The sequence below is a fragment of the Gavialis gangeticus genome, unplaced genomic scaffold, assembly GCF_001723915.1.
Source record: "Gavialis gangeticus isolate Ggan-Ray unplaced genomic scaffold, GavGan_comp1, whole genome shotgun sequence".
Classification (NCBI taxonomy): Eukaryota; Metazoa; Chordata; order Crocodylia; family Gavialidae; genus Gavialis; species Gavialis gangeticus.
In genome coordinates, this window is record NW_017728999.1 from 159,220 (window position 1) to 174,433 (window position 15,214).

Below are 15,214 nucleotides of genomic sequence, written 5' to 3' on the forward strand. Positions count from 1 at the left end.
CTGAACCTGGGGTCTGGTCCTGGGAAAGGGGCTGCTTAGTGCACTGGGACTACAGATACCTGGCTGCCTCCAGGCTGGGGGCGGATGCAGAGGCTGTTAACGGAGAGACCCCCATGGACTCCAGCAGGCTCTGGATAGAGCTGGAGCCTCCTGCAAACAGCTGGAGAGCGAGGGACTTTCACAGTGTTTGCTATGAACATCTACCTGGCCATTTACCTCTGCACCTTGTCTAACAGGCCATTAAACACTCTGGGGCTTTGAACCCCCTGCAGCTCACTGCCCACCTGCATCAGAGAAACCCGCTCTCATTCAGGCACTTGTCTGTGGCAAGCTCAGCCAACTCGGGGTACCCCGATGCCTGTCCCACCTCCTTTACGGGATGTTCCAGGGAGTCTGCACAGATCAGGGGCGTGGGGTTTGTCTCTTCCTGAGGACAGAGATGCCTCATCGGTTTGTCTGCAGCATTTGGGAGGCTTCAAAGAGAGGATGGGTAAGTGAGCTCACTGCCTCATTCATTTCCCAGCCCAGATCACCCTACCCACACCCTAGAGCACCCATGCTTCAGCAATGCCAGGCACCCCAGTTATTCTCCTTCCTACCACCCCCACGCTGAGCTTGAGAAGCTGCTTTGTTCCCTCCTACTGCACAGACAGTGCTAAAACACGCGCTACATGCGGTCTAATCCCTGAAGATCACAACTGCCTCCCCACTGAGGAAGCCGGCAAGATGGACACGAGCTCTTGCAACCTCCAGCAATGGGAAGCAAGACGGTGCTTGGGCTGTCACCCCCAATGGTTGTTCCCCGGGGTATGCTGCACTAAGTGGTGGGGACTAGACAGGGCCAAGCGATACTGGATAACACGGCCACTAAGATCCTGCTGCCACAATGCCCTCGCATGCTTGCGAAGTGGAGAAGGAGAATAAGCATCCATGTCCTGGACAGGTTAAATCCTATGGGAGGTCTCGTAAGAGTTCAGCACGAGGCTGGGAGGAAAAGTCACGTGCCTGAGAAGAGCTACAGCCCCATGCTCCATCTGATGTGGACTTTCCCTCTGGGTTTGGATGTGAGCAGGACTCATGACCAGCCCAGGGGCACATGGTGTCCTATATGTGACGGCCATGCACAGTACGCTATTCCTTTAGCCCAGGAAGCCTCTATATCATGGGTGCTGAAGGCGCTATACTATATATTTGGATGTTATACATTTGGATGCTTATCTTGCTGGGGTGATCTGACCCCAGCTGACTTTCTGCCCCTTGGGCAGGGGGCTGGACCTGATGATATCGCGAGGTCCCTTCCAGCCCTAGTGTCTATAACATCTATGAAATCTATACTTGGGATCTGCCTTGCGATCCCACGTGTGCCCGGCAGCCAGGGCTCACAGTGCAGCTCACGCTGCTGATCTGGGACGGGGGGAGGGTATCTTGCTTGCAGGCAACGAGGGCAAAGCACTCACATACCTGCTCACCTCAAAGCACATGACTAAGTCCACGCTCCACTGTACTTCACAGCATCTTAAAAGTGTGTTGAAGTGCTTTGCTGAGCCAGGGCTCTGGTGGCGCCTAGCGAGGCCCCAAGCTGCTTGTGGGGATTGTGCCGGGCCAGTATTTGGCTAGAGGCTAGGCCAGCTGGCTTGATGCTGTCTACACTGCCAGCTAAGGTAGCGGCTGGTTCAGAAATTCAAACCCTCTGCTCTTGCACTTAGCATCCAATCTCTACCACCGGCACACACTGGCCCGTCACGGTGCTGATCCTGGCCTCTGCTCGCTGGTGGCCGTAGCCAAGAGCATGGAAATCGGTGAGCACCTTCCCACCGGACTGGATGGAAGCTAGATTAAGGGCTGGGAATATCGTCCACTCAGACGCTCGGTCAAGTCCCACCTGGACTTGCCCCGCGGTTAAACCCCACTGCTTCTACAGACCCTACAGGAGTCCCTTCAGAAGGTGCAGACAAGGTCCCTTCAATCCTTCCTCGCTCCTACCCCAACACACAAGGAAATCTGACCTGTACACGTGGGAATATTGTCAGGCCTTTCTTAAAAGAAGAACCATCTCACTCAGAGGACGCCTTCTTCCAACATGCAGAAACTTTCACTGGTAGCCTCAGGATTGGACCATTAACCTCAAGTGAGCCAAGGCGAAAACACAGAGCAGCCAACAATCCCTGCCCGCACAAGCTGGCAGCCTCGCTACCCAAGACAGGCTAAGAGGCAAGGGGATGGGGGGGCACAAAGAGAAGTGAAGTGACTCGCTCAGGGGTCAGGGGCAGAGCTGAAAACAGAGCCCAGCTGTCCTGACCCCCACCCTTGTCCTTTAAAGAAGCCCCAAATACTTAACTGAGGAAAATGGGTGCAGGAGATTCAATGGGTTTGTGGGTGAAACTGGAAAAAAAATGGGGAGCTGATGAGGCAGGGATGGGAAGAAGCTGTCTCAGAGCTGCAAAGAAGGCCCTGTGCTTCAAAAACACACTCCTCGCTATTGCCCTGGTTGCTGTGAACCAGAATCTGTTAATAAGGGCTTTGATAAGCATTTAATGAAGTGACCTGAGTAGAAGAAACCTTTTCAAGTGCCAGACAGAGCTAGAACCGCAGCTGGAAGAAGCAGGCATCACAACCTTGGCCTCCACGCAGTCAGCCCTATTCACGCGAGCTAAGGGAGTGGGCTACGGACGTCAGACAGATTGCTTGGATGCTCAGCTAGCTCCTGGTACACCTCCCTGGGAGACCCCACATAAGGTTTTCTTTGGAAAGTCTTTGGAAAGATGGGCTGAGATTAAAACAACAATGAATTGAAGCCTAAATCTGTATTGTCAGTCCTGACATCTAAATCAGCATCCTGATTCTCAGAAGCAAGGGCCAGGCAGCAGGCTGGGAGGCTGTCCGTGGGCACATCTGACCGCACAACATCTTTAAAAAACTTCAGGACATGTATTTAGATGCTCAAAGCATCTCATTTGTTTATTGTGCAGGGGAAGTGCCCCGGGGTGCTGGCCATGGCCATGGACTCCCTGTGCGAACCCAGAACGCGTAGCTCCGGCCCCTCACAGCTCAGAGTCACACTTTAGGCAGCCTAGGTGCCCTTTGCCGAAAGGGCCACGACTCAGGGTAGCTCAGTGGCTCTGTGGGAGGTGATTTGCAAAAGTCCTTTCTTATGTTCTGCCTCCTGGCTTTGCAGCCTTCACATCGCTGCCAAACTTCCTGGCAGAACCAGGTGTTGCAACACACTTGAATCACATGGGGTGCTTTTGAAAGGCCAGCCCTGCCCAGGGGCCTCCAACAGGGCCCCAAGCAGCCACTGCCCACTTCTGCACCTGTCAGCCCTGTCCGGTATTTTGGGGTGAGCCTGCCTGCAAGTACCTGGGTGTGCAGCGAGGACATGCTGCCAGCCAGCTCGCTAGTTCTCACCGACTGGGCACAACCCCGTGCTCCTCTCTGCCCCTTGTCTGACATGCAGGGGCAGGGACCTGGAAGCTGAATGCATAAATTAAGTGCTGGAAGAGAAACAAAACAAAACAGATAAAGGCAACTCATTAAGAAAGCCACTATAAATACTGTACAAAGCACGGGTTTGCTGTTCTCAGCCCCTGCGCCCTCTGGCCCGGACTGCGACCTCCCTCTGCCACATGCCATGTCCTGCCTGGATGGCCCTGCCTCACTCCTCACACCCACCGAGAGGGGAGCTGGGATATCCCCCAGGCGGCACCGTCAGGGTCTCAGCTAAGTATTGCACATGGTTCATTTCCCCTGGACACTGCTCCCATTGCTACACGGGGCCTGGCACCCCTCACACAATGCCACCTCATGGTGGGCGAATGGGACCCAGCTGCCATGGCTTTCCCTTTGTAGCTAGGCTCCTCCAGAGCTGGGGCACTGATGCCAGGCTGGGCTGTTGGCAGCCTCTTCCCCGCTCCCTTGGCTTCACATGCGGGTCGGATCTGACTGCCTCACGCCAGCTCTGGGCAAAACAGCTCTGCCCCCCATTGAAAATAAATAAGGATATTTTAATATATCTCTATATATGTATGTATATATGTATATTTCAGAGACGGGGCTCTCTGGGTGCTGGCGGCGAGTGAGCAGGGTCAGCTGGAGCGGCTGGCAGGGCAGTGGTTCAGGCGGATGCAGCTGTGCAGTGAGCTTGGCAGAGGTGCAAGAGGGGCTCTTGGCCAGATGCATGGATAAAGGGGTGGCCTGTTGCCCTCCATGGGGTGTGCCTGGGTCTGAGGCCTGCATTTGTCCTTAGCCAGTGGCCGGGCGCTCACCGTGCTCTTCGTTTATGGCACCGAAGACGGGTTCCCTTCCCCGCTCTCTCCCTAAGACGGCTGCCGCCGCCTCCTCCTCACGGCCCCTTTGGGGCAATGCCACAGAAGCCCGGGCTCTCCGTGCAGCTCTCCCCGCGGGCACGGATACACATACACGCGGGCGGGGTTAAGCGCAGGCTGTGCAATGTGGTCTGTACACGGTACCTCACGATGGGGCTCCTCTCTCCCTGCTGCCGCCGGCCCTCTCCGCCGGGCGGCACGTGGCCCACATGCGGGCCAGAGCCTCCAAGGCAGGTGACGAAACATGTGTGGGGAGAGGGGTCGAGGGGCCGATGGGACCGGGAGGCCACGACAGTGTCCGTGATCGGCAGGGCTGGAGCCGGCGCTCCCCCCTCCACAGCAGGGGCTGATCAGACCCTCCACAGGAGCAGGTGGTTCGTGCTGTCGTCTCGCCCCACGGTCTCGCTGCTGTTGGTGAGCCGGAAGTCCTCGTAGCCGTCCCCGCCGCTGATCACGAGCATCTTGGATTTCGACAGGGCCATGTTAGAGGCCCGGTGCCTTGTCGAGTCCCTCTTTTCCACCTCGCTTGGCTTCTCAGTACCTGGGAGACAGCAGGATCCAGGTGAGACTCCAGGGAGATCAAGCCAGGGATCCCGCCTGAGGTGACGTGGATAGAGGGGCCCTCAGACCTCCCTCCTTCCCTTCACATCAGCCATAATAACCCCACCCGCTGCCTCGGTACTGCCTGGTTCTCCTCCAAAGCTGGGAGCCTGAAGCAGCTAGTGATTGAGGCAGCCCATCCTGAAACACAAAGATGTGCCCATTTGTAAACCCAGACTCTCCAGAGCACCCCGTGCTGGGCGGACATGCACTGGAAAGCCCTGGCCGTGGGGGGTGGTGCTCACACGTGGGCACTGGTTTCTGCCTCTGGTGAGTAGCACCTTCCCCCTGCAGGGCAGCCGCCCGACGGGGCGACTCCGGGGGTAGGACCCAAGCGAGGGCTGCTAGCTGGAGCCTGCCCTTACACTGACTGCCGGTCTCCTGGCTCTGGGCAAAGCCAGACCCACCTGGATCCCTTGGCAAAGGGAAGAGGATGTCAAAGCCGTCCGGCAGCTCGATGGAGGTGAGGAAGCGGACGTGGCCGGTGTGGCCCTGGGACAAGCCCACCAGTGTCGGCGGCGTCTTCCAGATGGAGGTGTTGGCCGTGATGGACAGTGTCAGCACCACCCCGGCGCTCGTGCCAATCCACAGCAAGTCCTTGCAGGCCAGGAGCGCTGTGATCCGCAAGCAGGCAGCCTTGTGCTGCCGGATGATGGCATCTGAGCCTGCCGGAGGGACCAGAGAGGGGGGTGGGTTACCGCACGGACGCAGGGCACTTGCTGGCACTGCAGGTGGGGATGCAGCTGCCATATGCCTGGGCATGCCTGTGTCAGCTTTAACTGGCTCATGCCCAATGGTGGTGAAGGTGTGGTGGGACAAGCCTGCCTAAGACCCTGGGTATAGATGGGGGTATGGGCTTGTTCTCCTGCTGCTTCACTGCAACTGGGACCAGCAAACAACTGTCCCTGCTTATCCTGGACAGTCCCCCCATTTGGGGGCCGTGTCCTCAAGGAAGCAGGCCCCAGCTGGGTGGCCTGCTCCATCTGGCACAATGTGGCTGTCACTGTGTGCATGTGGCCCTGATGTTTTCAGGTTCAGCAAGAAACGCTGCACCGGGTGTCTGGGCTCTGCCTCCTTCCCTCATTGAAGCCATGAGGGGCTCAGGTTTCTCCTGCTTTGTGGGGTGTCTGCGGCCACGTCCTGGATTTTGCTTCCCAGAAATCAGTTGCTTCCCTGGTACCTGAGGGAGGCAGAGGAAAGCCAGGGTGGGATTGCTCATGTGTCTGGGACTCACCTCCAAACTGTGAGCAGCCCCTTGCCCATGTGGGCAGGGAAAGCTGCCACCAGGCTGCCTGGATCTCCAGCACGTCACAGCGCCCCTTTCTCCAAGGCACTGAGAAGGGATTTCCTGTGAGCACCAGCCCCATGGTCCCACAAGTGCAGAGGGTGGGTGTCATGGGGCCGTGCTCAAGCCTAGCTCCAGTGGTGAGGGATTTGGGAGAGAAACCTACCCTGGAAGGGAAGGAGGATGGATCATGTGGCCTCCTGCTCATTTGCCCCTACAGAGAGTACTTCCCTGCCCTGTCTTGCCCTGCTGTGCCTGGACAGCATGCAGCTTGAGGCAGACCTCTTGCTCCACTCAGGGTGGAGACCACGGGCTGCTCTCAGTCAGTAAGCATCTCTGCTGGGCGTGCCTCCAGCCCTGGACGGCTCTCTGCTGGGATGACACATCTGGCCCATTGAAACAGCCTTCTTCCTCTCACCAGCAGGCTCAGATGGGACGTTCTCCAGTGCTCCTCAGAGCAGCTCATTACTGAGATGCCCAGTGACACTGATGCTGCATGCTGGCTGGCTCAGAAGTCATGGGAGACATCAGGATTAACCAGGGAGCCCCAGCACCTACCTCTGCAAATGGTGGCAAACACCCTCCAGTCCAGTAGAACAGATCCCAGGGGTGGGGAAGTGACAGCCCACAGGGGTAAGAGAGACATGACCAACACCTACATAACTCCCCCCGCCCCCCAATAACCTAGTCCATGGAGAACCTGAGACACGGAGTCCAAGAGCAACCTGTGGGCTGAGTATCACACGCTTGGACGTAGGAGCTGTGCAGAGCCACTCGCGGGGGTTTCGGCCACTGGGAGGTGAAGGACTTACCTGCCAGCATCTTGTGGACAGGCGGGGTGATGTCCACTTCGGCCAGTTGCTCGTAGCTGGTGGCGTGGTAAAGCCGCACCTGGGCGCTGCTCTGGAGTGCGATCCAGATCCCAGGGCTGGAGCTCACCATGCAAGTGACGCTGCGGTTGCTGTCCTGCCCGATGTGGAACGCGTGCTGTGGGGCAGAGGGAAAGCAAACAGCCCTGAGTCTCTGGGAGAGCGCCCAGCCTGCCCAGTAGGCTCCTTGGGCCTGTTTAGAGCACTGTGCCAGACAGCTGTGAACCTGGGTGTCCACAAGCTGGTAAGGAAGCGGGCTTTCCTCCATGTGGACCATTCCTTGATGCAGTCTCTCTAAGGAAAGGTCCCTTACTATTATCACTCTCCTCTGGCATCTTACAGCCCTGATCAGATTAGGGCCTGACTGTGCTAGGTGCTGTACATACCCAGAGCAACACACAGTCCCTACTGTCTCTCTGGGGGTCTAAACAGACAAGACACACCAGAGGCAGGAGGGGAAAGAGAAGGTGCAGAGAAGGCAAGTGACTTGACCAAGGTCATGCAGCAAGTCAGTGGCAGAGCTGGGAAAACCAACCTAGACCTCTTGACTCCCCTGCTACTGTCTCACCCACTAGCCCATGCTGCCTTTCAGTGTTAGAGCAGGGGCACAGAGTCCCCTCTGAGTGAGCGCAGCGGGCCAAGAACAGTCGAAGAGGGCCGTTGTGAGGATGCAAGAAGAGGACTGTACTCTGCAAAAGCACAGCCTCTGCCATGCCAAGGGCACCAGTGCTTTTGTGACACTGATACCACAGCACAGCTGGAGAGCAAGGGGCAAGGGGTGGTGTGTGGGAAGCGAGTTTCCAAGTCCAGCCTTCAGGTTGACTGCCCAACCTCCTCCAGTGTGGGGACAGATTTAAGACATGCCGATCACCCTGAATGCCCATAGAAGCCAATGGGAGCGGTTAGAGCTTGGCGTCTCCACCCAGCAGGCTCTAGGGGTGCCTGTACATGTCACAGGATTTAATCCTCATTAAATTAAATAGGTTTATAAGATTTTTAAACTTGTTTATTTTGCAGCGTCACATCAGTGTTTGCACACACTAGGCTTTTGAATAAATTAGCCTGGTCCTTGGCCAGCACTGCAGGAGAGGAGGACAGTCCCATGCTGCCCCCCGGGTCCAGGGCCCCCCACTCCTTGCCCTGCCATGCAGTTGTGGGAGCAGGGAGCCAGCACACACACACAGCAGCAATTGGAAAGTGAAAGCAATTTGAAGGGGTGAACTACAAAAAAGTCACAGTGCCACCTGGTGGACAAAGAGGCTCATTACACATCTCTGAGTGCCTTGGTATTTCCCCGCAATGAATCCATGGACATGATGCTTTGATTCACGGCTACCCAAACTAAACTACATACAAGGATTTTTAGTTTAATGCACCAGAAATACTTTTAAAGGATCTGGAAATCCCGCTAGTGCAAACAGTCACGCCATTGCAGCACAAAGAAGGGCAAAAACCATGGTGTGTACAAATGCCCCAGATGGCTCAGACTGGGCACTCGGGAGCACAGGACACTTGACAATCTGCCTCTGCACGTGACTGTGGCAAGGATGGAACCCAGGTGACCTGAGGCCCAGTCACAGGCTTAGCCCCCAAGACCCCTCTCCCTCTCCCTGTCCTGGCCGGCACTTGGCCACTAGGAGACAGGAAACTGGTTTGCACTGAACAAATGGCTACCCCAGAACTCGTCAGGGGCAACAGACACAAAACATACACCGGGGTAACTTTCTCCTCAGTAAATGTACTCATGACTTCCTCAGAGTAAGTAACCGCTACAGAACAGTGTCTCCGCTGGAGTAACTGCTGTACCGTGTAGGGTTCCCGCAGGGCAAACTGGGAATATGTATCATGCATCTAGGCTCTCAGAGCATTTGCTGCTGCGACAGAGCCAAGGAGAAGCAGAGGTGACACCAATGCAGCAGCTGATCACAAGTCTCTGCTACAACCTGACACTCTGGATGTATGCTAGCCACGATCTAGAGTGGACTGTCATCAATAGGGACCTTTCCATTAGGGGCTGGATTGGCTCCTAAGGGTCCTTAACCCCTTGCTCCCTCCTGCCAAGCTGTTTGCTCTAATCCTCCCGGTCACAGGGAAGGGGTGCAGGTACCTCCTGGAGAAGTGTGCCTGTGTTGAGGATGATGACTCTGTTCTGACAGCCGCACCACAGCTTCCCAGCTACCGACACCATCTTAGTGACAGGGCTCCCGGGCGAGCCCAGGGACAGGGACTTGGAGTTCTGGGGGTCCCAGAAACGCCCTGTAAAGAGACAGAGAAGGGCAGTAAACAGCTAGCATCTTCTGAGTGGTCCCCTGTGCATGGGGGGCAAATAGTGATGGAGGCCAGTGGACCTCATGGGCACCAGACCAAAGGGGTGTTAGCTGGCCTCAAACACCCAAAGGGTCTGGAAGTCACCATACGAGTGCAGAGGACTCCCCCTCTTTAAAGAGCTGGACCAGTTTAGGAACAGGTTTGTGTGATGTGATGCCTGGGATGGCCTGGCTCCGTGCCCTGGTAGTGGCGGGGAGTGAGACACTGCTACCTCCCCCCATCAGAGGCAGGGTTCATGGTCTATTATGAGGTGAATCTCCAGCTCACTGGCTCATGCACCGGGTTAAGTCAGGCCATGCTATGCCATGCATCCAATGGTACAGAAAGATGATCATGGATGCATCTCTCCAGTGGCTTCCCTTTCAGGATGGCAAAAACCATTTACCACCTGCTAAGGAGACCCTAGAGCTCTCTGCCTGGGGAGGTGGGGCCCTGCTCTGGGCCCCGTGGTGCAGCAGGGATTGCTGAGGCTCTGTCGTTCTCACAGCCACCATGCCACCCACCCCTGCGTAGCAGAGAGGTCATGCTGGGCCCCCTCTTCCATTTCCTCACACCAGTCTAGTTTTATGGGTTCCTAATTGACGCCAGAGGAAGTGAGGGGAAAACTGGGTCCCCAGCAGTTAATAGAAAGATCAGTGGATTCTTTAGTGCAAGGTCAACGTTTTCAGAGGCCAGTGACTTCCAATGCCCAGAGTGGGCCCCCGTGCCTGTAGGCACTCAAAATTAGCAGGTGCTTTGGAAAACGTCATCCCAGGGTGTTCAGAGCAAGGGGCTGGGAGCACGGTGCCCCTGTCCAGCTCTGACATGGACCCACTATGTGGGCTTGGCCAGGTGGTCTGTCCCTCTTCCCTCCCTCTCTGTCTAGCCATGCTGCGACTACTAACCCACCTCTGGACTATGCTCACGGGGCTCAGTGACCTGCCAGGGGACACTGGAGCCTTAGGCATGTGTGAGCATCCAGCCCTGCTACCAAGTGACCCACCTGCTTCTCTCTGGTAGACAATAAGCTCTCCGTTTGCCAGCGACACAAAGACCTGGTTATCGAGGTACCTGCCAAGGAAAGAGCTCAGACGATTAGCCTGCAGTGAGCATGATGCAGGAGACACCCCCCAATGCAGAGGATGCTCACCTCCCAGGATAACCTGCTTCCCCCACCAAACTGCCCCACATCAGAGGCCCTCAGTACCTCCCATCTCCTATGCCTAGTTTCTCACATAATGCCCTGTGCAGCTGCAGTGTCCCCTACAGTGTTGCTACTCCAGTATGGCACAGCTCCATCTCTCACCCTCCCAGTGCCAAGCTACTCAGCTTCTCACCCTCTCCATGTCTCTGTACGGCGATGCACCCTCCCTGATGCCACTATGTAGTACGCAGTATATACTTGCATACTCCATAGTTGTGCACTATGAAGTATGCAAACAAAGAGCAAGATGTAATCCCTGTGCAGAAAAGACAGTCTGAATGAACAAGGTGGGCAAAGGAGGGGAGTCTGACTGACAGGGAAGGAACGCCTGGAGAGACCAGGTATGCAGCCCAAAGCCCCAGAGGAACTCAGTGTTAAAGGCAGGATATAAACCCAGGCCTCTGCAGTGCTTAATCCAAAAGCCAGGCATTATGCTGCTTCTTTCAGCAGCAGAACAAGCTCTAAAGGCCTGAGCAGGGTCCTGCACTTACAGGATACACATGACGGAGGCCGAGTGCTGCATCTTCATGCTGTTCTTCCTGTTGCGGATGTTGTCTGAGGACTGGTACACGTGGATGCTGGAAAATGAAGAGGGGCGGGTGAGAGGTGAGACCTTGTCGGCTCAGCTAACATCAGTGACTTCATGGCTGGCACAGGCAGGCAGTGAAACCTGAAGCAGCTTGGGGTGGGGGCACAGTGCTAAATGCCTGAGACCTGTCTGCAGGAGGAGGCAAGCCCAGAAAAAAGCCTTGCTGCCAACCTGCTGGGTGTGGCTCGTGCCTCTCCTGGGGCTTTGGTGCTGGGGAAGTACTGAGAAGGCAATGGCTGGCATATGTGCATTCTCTGCCTATTGCACAGGTGAAAGGGACTGGGGCAGAGGCCTCGGCACGAGACACCCATCCTCTTTATTCATGTGAGGCTGAGCTGCTGTTTCACTGCTGTGGGGATGGTCTGGCATGGCCTGGAGTCCAGCATTCACCTTAGAGGTCTGTGCAAGCAGGAGAGTTTGTGCAAGGCCCAGCACAGCGGGGGGTAGATACCACTGAGCAAACCAGGAACACAAGCCCAGAGAAACACCCGTGCTCAGGACACTGGTGTAGATGCTGACGCTCAAGAGTCTCTTCTGACCTGTGTATGCCAGGGTAGGCCTTGGTTACAAAGCCCGCAAGCATTGAGAAGTTGGACTGCAAGGTCATCGAGTCCAGGCCCCTGCCTGAGACAGGATCATTGCTAATACAAAGCCACCGACCAATCTCTTAGCAAAACCATTCATCGCAACCAGATATCACACTTGAAACTGCCATAGGTAAAGCAGGGGGACCACAATGGCCAACATCCTGCTGCTGAAAAGGTGAAAATATGCTGGGGAGATCCCAAGAGGGCCATGTACCCACTACAGAGGAAAGCAAAGCCCCTCCCAGTCTGTACCAATCTGACCAAATTCCTTTCTGACCCCAAATGTAACAATGGGTCTGACCCTGAGCGAAGGAACAAGACCCTCTGGCCAGGAACCTCCAGCTTTAAATCCCAGCAGGAGCATAGGCACAGCCCAGCCATAATCCCCAGCCTTGGCTGCAGGCAACACCCAATGCTGCTGAGGAAGGCAAACATCCTCCACCCCCAACTTGACAACTGTAGGAGCAGGAGGGGGAAAATATTCCTTCCCGGCCCCACGTAGCAACCAGCAAAACCCTGCCACTACCCCTCAGATCTGTTGCTTTGTGCCTGTGGACTGGGGGAGAGGGTGTGTGCATATGTGTGAATGCAGCAGGCAGGTGCCTAAGGTGTGCCTGCGCACATGCAAGCTGCTGGGTATGACACACATGTGGCACACATGCACACGTGTGCTCAGAGTTCAGCAGGCAGCTCCCACCGCAGCAGCTGAAAACCAGCTCACAATGTGCTGCCAGGGCTTCTCATCAGAGCTCACCCCGCAGAAGCAAACCGTTTGCCTCAGGCTTTATCTGAAGCCGCGGCTTGCCAGCTCTGACCTAGGCTGGGGTGTTTTAGGGTTGAGAACAATAACCACCTTCCAGCTCAGCTCCATCCTTCAGGAAGAGTCAGCAAGCCTTTTAACCTGGCCTGGCAGACCCAGACTGGCCTTGCGCATCTGGCTGGCTGGAAGCAAGGTTCCCCTGTGCCTGGCAAGATCCCCTGGCCTGACACTGGAGAACAAATCCTTCACTAGTGTAGACAGGTGCAGAGCCAGGGGGATCAATGGAGTCCCTCCTGCCTGGGCAGGGGTTACCAGGCCTGGCTTTACCCCAGCTGTGAGCGCACATACTTCAGTTCACCAGCTCGGCTCTGGCTGTCCTGATATACTGCAGACAACCCCTAAGTCTTCTCTTTCCCTCTGCCCTCCACACCCTGCTCCCGTCCTCCTAGTTGCCCCCTCCCCATCACTCCTGCATCTGCGTCCTGGTTCTCATACAGCCTCCGTCTCAGATGCTGCCCAAGGACTGGTCCAGAAAGGCTGGAGTGCAGCTTGGTGGCTTTGGGAGATGCCCCACATCCAGTTCCCCATCTCTGGCCAGTCCCCGCTGACCTACCAGCCATCCTCGGTGCCCAGCCACATGGAGCTCTGATAGGCCTCGGGGTCAGTGCTCAGCAGGTCCTCCAGGCTGCCCCTGGTGAAAGACCCTCGGCTCGACCGGCGCATGGCCCGGCCATCCATGGGGCTCTCGCTGTTCCTGGTCTGACTGAAAGCACTGGAGATGGGGAGGAAGCCAGGGTCTTGCTCCTCTTCGGAGCTGGTCGTCTCGGCTGTCACGTCTTTGGAGCTTGGCATCTCTTCGTCTGTGAAGGGGCGAGAGACACAGCCATGCAGATGACTGAAGGTGACAGGGGCACCCATTCACACGGGCCTTTAACATTTTAGCATCAAATCTGGAACAGGCAAGCTGGAGTGACTCTGGCATGACCCAATGACCTCTGCCTAATCCACTTGACTTCAGTATTATCTCACTTATTTCAAAGCACAGCTGTGGTGCCTTTCGCCATGGGACCCAGAGCAGGAGGGTGCGACCCTTGGCTTACACCTGGGGCCTGTGATGTTTCATGCCATGTCTGTGTGGTCCAGTGTGGCTCTGATGGGAGCCTTTGCTGTGAATGATATGAAAACAGACTGTAGCTTTTAGCATTCACTAGCATGCAACAGTTTTCTAGCACCGTTCATACTGACAGACCAAACCCCCAGGCCTTTACAGAGCAGGGGAGGCATTGTGGTATCCGAGTTCACCTCCTTAGCGGAGTCACTCTGGATTGATGCTGGAGCTGGAATCCAAATCCAGATCCTGCTCACTGGACCTTTAGTCACTAACTTCAGTGGATCCAGGACTTGAACCTGTGTATTTCTCACATCCCGGGAGAAAGGCATTAGAGGAACATTATTTCAGTGGCAAAGCTAAGCACCTGGGAGTTAGGAAAGCCCAGATTTACAGATGCTTTTGCAACTCTTATTCTAGCCCCTTTGTATTTGCTCCTGTGCAGTGAGGCAGCATCCCAGGGGTCTAAAAGTGACCATGATCATGACATACAAAGGGACTGGAGGAGTGTGACACGGGCAGCCTCCATTCTGACGGTCCCGAGCCCTGGAGGGCTTGGCCTGGCTACTTTAAGGTGTCCCTGCTGACCCTGGGCGTTGTTAGGCAGGCTGTCTCCAGGGCAGCTCCCAGCCCCCAGTAGGGCTCAATGGTGTCAGAGTTGCCTACTCACTTCCGAAGCTGGAGGAGATGGTGGAGTGGCTGGCCTGACTCTGGAGGGGGCCCGAGGGGCTGGGCGAGGACTCATCATCTGTGTCGTCGCTGTCGAACGGCATCAGCTCCCGGTTGGCGCTGTCCACAGGCTCTGAGAGCTCCAGGGAGGAGCCGGAGATGGAGATGTGCAGGCACTGCTGGGGCCCCGCATCATCCAGTGCCGAAGGAGCCGGCTCGGTGGAAGGGCTTGCCAGTGACTCAGGACGATCCCTGTCAGCGAAGTGACAAAAGCTGAGGTGAAACTAGGATTCTGGACCCTAATATAAGGCAGGGGTGGCAGGAGGGACATGGGCCTGATGTGGCTGCACTGCTCAGCTCCCAGCGAGCTGGATGTGCAGGTCACCACATGGGACATTGAGACCTGGCTTCCAGCTCCAGCACTGCCCCTGACTTGTCCCGTGGCCTTGGGAGAGACTCTATGCCTCAGTTTCCCCTCCTTTAAATGGGGGTGATACCATCTCCCTGCCCAGGAAGTAAGGCTGGTAGCTGTATGTCACAGCTGTCCTATAGACAAATGGCTACTCTGTCCCTCCTCATCTTCCCAGAAAGGCAGGGAAGGGCTCACAGAGTGTCTAAACTCTCCAAAGAGGCTGGACCTAGTGGCTCTGGTGCTGCGCAGCCCAGTACTGGGGTTAGTTACCCGCCTCCTCCATCTCTAGTGGATTATCTCCTCGTCTCCCTGTTGTACCATGGGGCAGGGCTATGGACCCCATTGAACAGCTGGGGAAACTGAGGGACAAAGATGCCAAGCCATTTACCCAAGGCTACACATGCAGTCAGTGTAAGAGCAGGGGCGACTAGAACCCAGGTCTCAGCTAGTGACCCCCTCTTCTGCTCTCTTGGGCCCTGATCCTTGGGATCTTAAGCTTGTT

The 15,214-nt window shown here is 56.1% G+C and overlaps 1 protein-coding gene across 1 annotated transcript in view; it reads right to left on the reverse strand.

Moving 5' to 3' along the window:
• Nucleotides 1–1,688: 1,688 nt before the first annotated feature.
• Nucleotides 1,689–15,214, reverse strand: part of ARHGEF17 (Rho guanine nucleotide exchange factor 17) — a 225,820-nt gene continuing 212,294 nt past the window's right edge. Inside the window, exons 14-21 of the mRNA XM_019505928.1 lie at nucleotides 14,302–14,552; nucleotides 13,137–13,383; nucleotides 11,079–11,165; nucleotides 10,387–10,454; nucleotides 9,184–9,332; nucleotides 7,020–7,194; nucleotides 5,330–5,587; nucleotides 1,689–4,863 (exon numbers count right to left, since the gene is read on the reverse strand). Of these exons, the coding sequence (XP_019361473.1) occupies nucleotides 4,673–4,863; nucleotides 5,330–5,587; nucleotides 7,020–7,194; nucleotides 9,184–9,332; nucleotides 10,387–10,454; nucleotides 11,079–11,165; nucleotides 13,137–13,383; nucleotides 14,302–14,552 (1,426 nt within the window). The 3' untranslated portion in view covers nucleotides 1,689–4,672. The remainder of the gene's footprint in view (nucleotides 4,864–5,329; nucleotides 5,588–7,019; nucleotides 7,195–9,183; nucleotides 9,333–10,386; nucleotides 10,455–11,078; nucleotides 11,166–13,136; nucleotides 13,384–14,301; nucleotides 14,553–15,214) is intronic.